General features: G+C 50.0%; 1 protein-coding gene across 2 annotated transcripts; it reads left to right on the top strand.

The window, feature by feature from the left end:
* Nucleotides 1-2,684: 2,684 nt before the first annotated feature.
* On the top strand, nt 2,685-8,708 carry LOC143164451 (putative P2Y purinoceptor 10). 2 transcript variants are annotated; one of them, XR_012996079.1, is made up of 2 exons: nt 2,685-2,867; nt 5,424-5,555. XR_012996079.1 is itself a non-coding variant. In XM_076347074.1 (2 exons), exon 2 carries the CDS (start codon nt 6,492-6,494, stop codon nt 7,602-7,604), a length of 1,113 nt encoding a protein of 370 aa, XP_076203189.1. In that variant the 5' UTR covers nt 2,685-2,867; nt 6,442-6,491; the 3' UTR covers nt 7,605-8,708. The 2 variants fall into 2 exon arrangements, 1 of the variants encoding a protein (XP_076203189.1); XM_076347074.1 differs by lacking the exon at nt 5,424-5,555 and adding an exon at nt 6,442-8,708.
* The last annotated feature ends 334 nt before the right edge of the window (nt 8,709-9,042 follow it).

Below are 9,042 nucleotides of genomic sequence, written 5' to 3'. Positions count from 1 at the left end.
CTCCTGCTTGAGAAAGGGCCCTCCCGTGCTTGACAGCAAACGTATTTGGAAAGAAACCCCATGGGATTTAATGCCTTTCTGCAGCCTCAGGTTCTGAGCTGCAGGATCTTGCGCGTACCTCAGCTTCATTTTCTTTCCTTAAATGAAATTACCAGCTCTCTGTGCAGAGAAAAAACAAGATATGCTGTAAATGCAGGACAACAGCTCAAAAACTAGGAGCCAGCTCAAAAATATGAAAACCCTTCATTGCATTTAACAGATTTTGGGGCTATGACTGGTGCATTTTGACCAAAAATGCTGGGTCTGTGGATTACACCAGGGCTTAGCCCAAAAAGGTAGGGAGTGACCGACAATTATTTGCTGTAAAATAAACCAAAGCTTCCTAAAAATGCTACCCCTGTAGCGACCACTGTGCAGCGGCGAGAGGGACTATGTGCCACAGGGCACCAGGGACTCGCCCAGCCCCACGGGCCATATGCCGACGGCTCCGGTCAAGCCGTAGCAAGTCTCTGCACAAGGGTGAGTTGCTTTGTGTGAATAAAACCTCCTCCTCCCAAATGGCCCACTGTTTTTCATACATCCTTCAGGTGCATCCTGTCAGATATTTCTAAATGCTGAGCACTTAAAGAGATGCTGATCATATGCATTTGGCCTTCTGCCCACAGGATACCAGGCTAAAGGCGAAGATGACCTTTATCTGGAGGCCTTAGATAAAGTCTCACAGTTATTTAAAAATTCCTTTTTGTCTTCTGCCTTTCAAAGTATAACATTGCATAGCCTAAAATGCATGTTTAGTATTGGTAATGAGCCAGAAGAGCAGAAATGCTAAACAAAAATATGCATGCAGTTGAAAGAAGAACGGAGAGGTTGATTAGTATACATCGAAGGAAAAGGCTTGAGGCTTGTCAATCCATCAGCCTTTCACGACCAGGAAGGTTGCCGTCTTCTGCAAAAGTACTCCAAAAAGCCGATGAGCGGAGGAAGGACTCGATGTGGTTATGAACCCGGAGGTGGGAGTCTGACCCTCACTGCGGTCTGACATCCACTGACCTCTCCTTCCCCAGCAGCCCTGCTGTAAACACGTACCTAAAAATAGGGCTTGGAGATGGCTGGATGCGGCGCTGGGTGCGTGCTGTGGACACAGAAGTAGGATGTCCTAGGCAGGATATCCTGATAAAACAGCCACTTCACTTTGGGATAAACCTTTAACCTCTGGAGAGGGATGGGGCACAGTACCAGCCTCCCTCCTGTGAATCCATGGATGCTTTGCAAATACACGAGCACTGTTCTTTCCTCCAAGGATCAGCATCTGCTGCTGAAAGAGATGCACAAAAAGAAAACCTGGAATGATAAATAGCTCTTGCATCTTCCAAATCACTTTGCTCTCAGCTGAGATGGGAAGTATGGGGCTTCACAAGTACTTATTTGCTAGCAGGCTGTGTTTACATGATGGATAAGCAAGCAGTAACGAAGCCCATAGATACGTGTATAAAGGCTGGTGTATAAACTGGTCTTGCTTTTGCCCTCCTGAGGATGTTGACCAACGGATTTAAGTAACTGCCCCTCCACTGACCACAGGACACTTCAGGTCAAGGATCCTCTTCTCCGTTCTCTACGCTGCTGTCGTGAAGCACCACTTCACGGCACGGGAGTGCACTCAGGTCCCCGTGATCAGCATCGCTGCCAGCGCGGAGAAACCCTGGCAATTGCACAGCCGGCAGAGCCGGGGGGCTCAGATACTGTGGGGAAAGATGCACGCTTGATCTCAGATCCCGAGCTGGCGGCTTACTCTACAATTAAAGGTTATAATAGCTTCCTGCTTTCAGTTCTCTTCCACAGTTATGTTTCTGTTAATTTTGCGGGGTCATAGGACCAATTACAGGGAATAGATGAACAGAGCAAGAATAGATCTATTTATACGTTACCTACAATAAGAAAGGGAAAGATGCCAACAGCCGTATTGTCTTCGCAAGCCCTGGGCCGTAAGATGTGACACCGTGTATCAAGTAAAACTGTTCAGCTGGAAATGAGGCAGCTCATAATAAGTTACACTACAATATATGCCCGCCAGTTTTTAGCAATTCAGAAAGAAGGTGGTCATGCTTAGCAGGCAGTAAAAGAACTAAAAATTATATATATATGCATATACATATATGGGAAAGGAATTAAAGGAGGCAAAAAGAAAAAAAGAGCAATTGGGAATGATGCACATTGTTTAAAAAAACCCATAATGGTATTTTGGGAAAATCTCCACCTTAAACCATCATATTATTTCAGAAATAAAGTCCAAATCCTTAGCTTTAGCCTATAGCCTTGATAGTCTGAGGCTCACCAAACTTCCAAGAAAATGAAGGAAAATTGCTACCTTCCAGTAACTTACACTGGCACAGTTTCAGTTTTCCTTTAGCGAGCACTTATTGGAAGATTTTTGCTTCTGTATTTTATAGTTTTTAGCAAGCAAATGGCAAGTGACTGTGGATAAAAGCAGAAGCAGCTCGACCGAAGGACACTGCCACCTAACACAACTCCTGAGCAAAAAGAAGGAAAGAAATCCGCGTCCGAGGTCTCTATCGCACAGCCGTTGGATCAAACGACGTCATCGCCTTCCCAGTTGTTTTAACGTCATTAGCTGTACACGTTTTGTGTGGTGAAGAGAAACAAAATACAGGATTTCCTGTTCTGCAGCCACTGTACTGGGCTGCAGATGCCGGCAGGATTCCAGCCCTCCGAAAACATGTGGAAGTTTAACGAGGAGTCGCTGGGGGTGGGATTGCTGCGAAAATCGGTGGGAAATAAAAGCAGAAAGCTCGCTCCTCCTGCTCTCTAGCATGGATGTCACCCCCCAGAAGGATGGCAGTCACGGGAAGGTAAGCTTGATTTCTGCTGCGTGTTTTCTTCAGTAGGTTGAAGCTATCACAGTTTTGAGCAACGTTATCACTTTTTTTTTAGTTCTTCCTCAAGAGATCTTATCAGGCAGAGGCTGGTGCAACATCCTCAGCAGCTTCTGACTGTGCCTACGTATTTCTGTCTCGCTCGGCTCCGAGGGGTGGGTGAGTGGAGCTCGGAGCATCCAAGCAGGCTGCTGTGTGCGGCAGCACACAGGGAAAGCCTGTTTTACCCAAAATACTTCCATTTTGTCATTACTGACAGAAGCTGCCATAACCCATCAGCTCTGTTTACGTGTTTCCTATTAGTGCCTAGATTAAACAAGCAAAATTATTGTTTAAAACACAAGTGCCAGAAAGCCCCTGCTACTTCAAATCAGGAGCTTATTTCAAGCCAAAAGTGGCTTTTTTTTCTTCTTTCCCCTAGACTGCTTTTCCCTCCAGCATCCCAGGCTTGAGCAGGGCTGAGGGGGGCAGCTCTGCCCCGGCCCCCCAACTGCACCCCGGCTCCGGGGCTCCCGAAGCCGGGGGCTCTCTCCAGCCGCGCCTGGAGCGCAGCTTTAGCCCGGTTTGTCCAACCAACCCATGGAAAAGATGAGGGCGAGTTTGCCAGTGAATCTGGGAGTAGTAAATGCAATACCGCAGCAGTGTAGGGCTGGGTGGGGCGCAGAGTGATTCAGAGTAGCCAGGCGATTTCCAACAATGACAGCCACATACGCCTCCGGGAACAGATACTGCTAACATACTCGGAAAAAGACACACGGGTGTTTTAATAACCTCCTAATTAATTGCAAAGTTACTTGATGTTTAATGAATTGCAGTGCTACATCCACAACCAGTCATCTTACCCCTCTGGCAGTGATGCCCGTCTTCCCTCTGTAATTTCAGCGTGCAGCTGGATAAAACTCAGCTTTACCAGTTAAAAAAAACCCCACCTCCCCAGCTCCTGCCCGTGTGTAAGTCCGTGCGTGGATGAAATAGGAAAACAATCAAGGAACGGCGGGGAGTATTTCGTACAAGCTTTATAAAGTCGCTGAGCAAAACCCCTGCCAAAGCCCAAGGGAGCATCTCTGCCCCGGCACCGGCGTCACTGACGGAAGTACATGGGGGGAGCTGGAGGGGCTCGGGGCAAGGTGCAGGCAGGAGGGGAGGCTCCTCACAGAGTGAAAACTGAAAAATAATAGTAAATAAAAAAATCCGCTCTTTCAGGAAGCATTGTAGTGAATGAGCACTGGCCTGAACCCAGACCGGCGGCGGCTCGGCGGGGAGCTCCCCGCTGCTTTCTTGCCAGGTGCCCTGACAAGCCCCGTCACCTAAAAACTGAAAGTGTCAGGTACCAGGAGCGACACCCGGCCCTCCCGATGAGAAACAGGCACTCCCGGGCTCCCAGGGAAAGCCAAAAAAATGGAGAAAACCAGCAAGGAGGCTCCCTGTGGTCACGTCTGCAGGGACAAGGTTTAGGATTTGGGCTGAGATGCGTGGCAGGGAGGAGATGGTGGGACAGGGACACTGGGCACTCTATAATCCCTTTCACAAGCCCAGACCAGCAAGTGCCACCTCTGCCACTGGAAAGGTGTGACAAGAGCTGGGAATAGCCGCGTTCCCCACGCTCCCCGGCAGTTTTCCCCTCCCTATTTTCTGCAGAGATGTGAAGACAAGGTGTCCTGCCACTACTTTTCCAGGGTTAAACAGACTTGGTGCAAAGGGCACCGGCCTCGTGGGTTTTCAGGCGGGTGAGGAGCACGTGGGGATGCTGCATGGACCGAAGGGTTTTCTTTCCAGCTGTCCCCTCGTGCCAGATATCCCCGCTCCCCTGCCTGCTGCCCCGTCCCAGCAGAGAAATGAGCAACCTCTGACCCAGGGCTGCCGGCTCAAGCATAGTCAGCAGCCAAAAAGTGCATTAGCCCAGCAGCCCACCTGCAGCCGGGGTTTCACTTCAGCCTTGCTTTTTTGCAGCCTAAACCCTGGAGAAATAAGCAAATGGGAGATGGCAGTTTGGCAAGACCTCAGTTCAGAAAGCAGGGCATAAGCACCGCACATGCACAGAAATGTGGGTAAATGCACCGACCCTTCTCGCGTCAGAGGTACAGGCGGCAGGCAGCCAGCCGAGAGGCTGCCGGCTATATTTTATATATCAATATATCCGTATACGTGTATAACCTTCCTCCTGAAACTGAAAACGTGGCAACCCCTCTGAAGATCTGCCTAGGTGAGGAGGAGCAGGGTAGAGGAGCCTTCACCCTGCGCCTCAAAGCAATGCCAGGCTCTGTGCAGAAGCCTGGTCCCCACTGCGGGCAATTAGCTTTTAGACATCCATCCCTGTGGCAAATGCCAGGCTCAGGGCTGTGGGAAACAGCACCACTGGCTGCTGCTGAATTAAATATCGCTATCGAGGGGCTCGGTGGCAACGGCAAGAGGTGCTCAGGACTCTGCCAGATCAGGCTCTGGTCTCCTGAAAGGGAAGGGCAGGCTGCCTGACACCTTGCAGGCAGCTACAGGCTCCATTTCCAAGGGGAAAATTGCACTGTTTTGTTGCAGATGATGCTACAGGCCCTTGGTTTGTCACCCGCTGCTGCCGAATCGCCTCTTCCCAAAAGAGTGGACCGTTTCCCCGCAGGCTCTGCTCACGAACGGCAAAATCCATCACCTCTCCGAGAGCTGTGCAGCTCCCTCTGACCCACTAATACCCTCAGCACTGGCTGGATGAGGTGAAACGGGTAAATGGATGAAAAGAATTTCTGCTCTAACTAAAAGACAGATGTATTTATCTTCCTTCACGTCCTGAACTGTTGCTGGAGGATAATTTCTGTTGCTACAACACAATGCCTGCACAGTGTGCCATGAGTGCCAGAATTGAGTTAGCAGGACCAGCAGAGCAACTGGCATGTGTTCGGCCAGCTATTAGCTTATAAATCCAGCCTTAAATCTGGAGCCAGAGCTCTGATAGATCTGTCTGCACCTCTCCCACTGGCCTCTGCTCCGGTCGGCTGCCTGCCAGCACCATCATTTGCTGATGCTAATTATTGCCCTCGCTGCCGATTCACATCGGACCACTGCATGGATCTGAAAAGGCAGTGTCTAGATCCATTTAAAGTCCCTATTTATTTACAGTCCCACCGAAATGGCTTCTAGATGTATTGGAGAGAACCAATTTGATGGGAGTTTGACAGAAAACTATATGCAGTAAAATGGTCTTGAAAAACTCCGGGGAGCTGAAGAAGCTCTCTGGCATTAGCAAGAAAGAGATTAATGCTACGGAGCTCAATTGCAATGTCACTGTAATTGTGGCATCGCCTTAGGGGGTGGCAGGGTATGAAATCCTGCAGAGCACATCTGAAAGGAGCTGCGCAGGAGAAGCCGGGATCGCTGCCTGTACGCAGGGTCTGGCCCTGCACTCTTCCCAACATCCCCCCCCCATCTTGCACATACACCTGCGCACACACACTGTACACACACCTACACGCAACTTATTCTTCTGTACTGAAGCACATTTACTCCATGTGGGGAAATACTGGGAAGTTCTTGGCTTCACAGCATCTGTTTTTACTCCCTACAGAAACTCTCCATCCGCCTTAATCACCCCATGAGCAAAGAAAGTCAGCCGAGATGGAGAGCAACGCATCCTCCGGGAACTGTACCGATCCCCAGATGTCCTTCCAGTCCACCCTGTACGCAACCACCTACACCCTCATATTCATCCCCGGCCTCCTGGCCAACAGCGCTGCCCTGTGGGTCTTGTGCCGCTTCATCAGCAAGAAGAGCAAAGCCATCATCTTCATGATCAACCTGGCCGTGGCCGACCTGGCTCACGTCCTCTCGCTGCCCTTACGGATGTATTACTACATAAACCACGCCTGGCCATTTGGAAGTTTTCTTTGCCAGCTGTGCTTCTACCTGAAGTATCTCAACATGTACGCCAGCATTTGCTTCCTCACCTGCATCAGCATCCAGCGGTACCTCTTCCTCCTCCATCCCTTCAAAGCCAAGGACTGGAAGCGGCGGTATGACGCAGCCATCAGCGCTGCCGTCTGGCTCTTCGTCGGGGCAGCGTGCTTACCCCTGCTCGTAGTGAGGAGCCCAGCCTTGTCAAACAGCACAAACACGTGCTTCTCAGACCTGGGGGTGAAGCAGCTGAGCCCAGGAGCCTCCATTGCGCTGGTGACGGTGGCGGAGCTGTTTGGGTTTGTCATCCCCTTCGGCATCATTGCCTGCTGCACTTGGAAGATGTGGCAGTCCCTGCGGGAGTGTCCAATGCAGCTGCAAAACGCCAGCGAGAAGCAGAAGGCTTTGCGCATGGTCTTGATGTGCGCGGCTGTCTTCTTCATCTGCTTCACCCCCTACCACATCAACTTCCCTTTCTTCATGATGGTGATAGAGAACATCATCCAGGACTGTGCTGTTCACAGGAGCACACTCCGCTTCCACCCCATTTCCCTCTGCCTGGCGAGCCTCAACTGCTGCCTGGACCCGGTCCTCTACTACTTCATGACCTCCGAGTTCCAGGACCAGCTGCTGCACCACAGCTGTGCCACCCTGCGGGCTTGGTTCGTGCGCCACGGGAGCAGCTTCTCCGTCACCGAAACCGGCCACGACATTCGTATGAAGAGAAATCTTCCACGCTTTAAGTTTTGGTCTCTTCCCAAGTTCTTTGGCCGAATAAACAGCATGGAAATCCCCCCCATGCCACCCGACGAGCTTCTGCTGGAGTCCATCTCTTGAAACATAAGCCATTTCTGTCCATGTAGGTGCTTCTCATAGCTTGAGTGAAGATTGCGTTAGGCCTCCAAATAAGTCTTGAATTACCCTTGTGTGCCACAGATGCCAGGATCTGACCTAGAAGGATATTTTGATGCAAAAAGACTTGCTGGTTGCATTGTTGCTGCTGGGGACTGTTTGCCTTACAGTGTTCTTCATCGCGATATCGTTAAAATACCCAAAACAGCTGTCGTCGATGCCAGTACTTCTCCCATGCTGAACTGCAGCCGGGTTCGGGTCCCTCTCATTTCTGTTGTTCCAGTGCTTCTACATATTTGTCATTTTTTAAAATCCTTCTGAATACTGAGTTGTAAGCGGGCGGCTCAGCCTCAGCGCAGCTCAGGGAGGTAGCACCGGGGAAGTTTCAGCCCTGACTGCAGCTACCTGCGGCCCGTGATGATTTACAGCATCCACCATGCTCGTGTGAGGCTCTAGATCAGGACAGTTAGTTATCTCCATGTAAACTGAACCTCTTTCCATTGCAAAAAAAAAAAAAACCCACCAATCATCTGAACCTAATCTAGCCTAATCTGGACTGCAAGACTATAACTTTACCAACATATATCAAGCAAAGAGTATTAACCTATATCCACATCAGTGTTAAAGGGAGTTTTCAAACAAACTTGGGGTCAGCTCACGCTATTGAAAAAGGCACCCAGAGCTGAGCGAGGGAGTCCGCCTGGCTCCCGGGAGCTATGGGATGCTCAACTGATTATGGGGGGATGAATACTTGGAAGACAGGCTGTGACTGGATATGCCACAAGCAAAGAGGAGGAAGGATGAAGGATGTCTCCCAGGGCACGTCTGCTTGCAGAGACCCGGGGCGAGCCGCAGAAGGGAGGACTAGTAGCTGGCGTTGCTGTCTCTTGTGTCTTTATTAGGAGTCTTGTGTTATTTGGCATTTTGCTAAAGCCTGTGGTCATAGATTAAGATGTTACCTAAGCCTCTCAGTTTTGCTTTAAAAACCAGAAAAGGTCCCAGCCCTTGCTGGGTACCAAGAAAAGTTTACAAAACTGACCCAAGTGCATCCTTAAGGCTTCAAATTTGGGAGGAAATAAAGTGATCTCAACACGTATTTTGGCATCATGGGTATTATTTTAAGTGCTTGTAAATAGTCTCATTATGCACCACGTCTGCTCTCAAAGCAACGGTACAATCTGCAGAGTGGGGGACCCCGGTTTGGGGCTCAGAGAGGCCCCGTTGCCACCGCAGCCCCTTGCACAGCAGCCAGCGCGGGGGTTGCAAGGTTTCCTCCTTGTGGGCTAAGGCATCAACGACTGCAATGCCAAAAAACCCTCGGGGAATTATATAAGTAAACGTAGGCAGAGGGAGTTTGATAGAAAACAGCTTTGCTGATGATTGGATGCACATTTCCAACCCATGCAGCGTTTCTGGGAAGCAC

This window comes from Aptenodytes patagonicus, chromosome 9 (assembly GCF_965638725.1).
Source record: "Aptenodytes patagonicus chromosome 9, bAptPat1.pri.cur, whole genome shotgun sequence".
Lineage (NCBI taxonomy): Eukaryota > Metazoa > Chordata > Aves > Sphenisciformes > Spheniscidae > Aptenodytes > Aptenodytes patagonicus.
The sequence above is the reverse complement of the archived record's forward strand: the minus strand, read 5'-3'. Positions and strand labels throughout refer to the sequence as shown.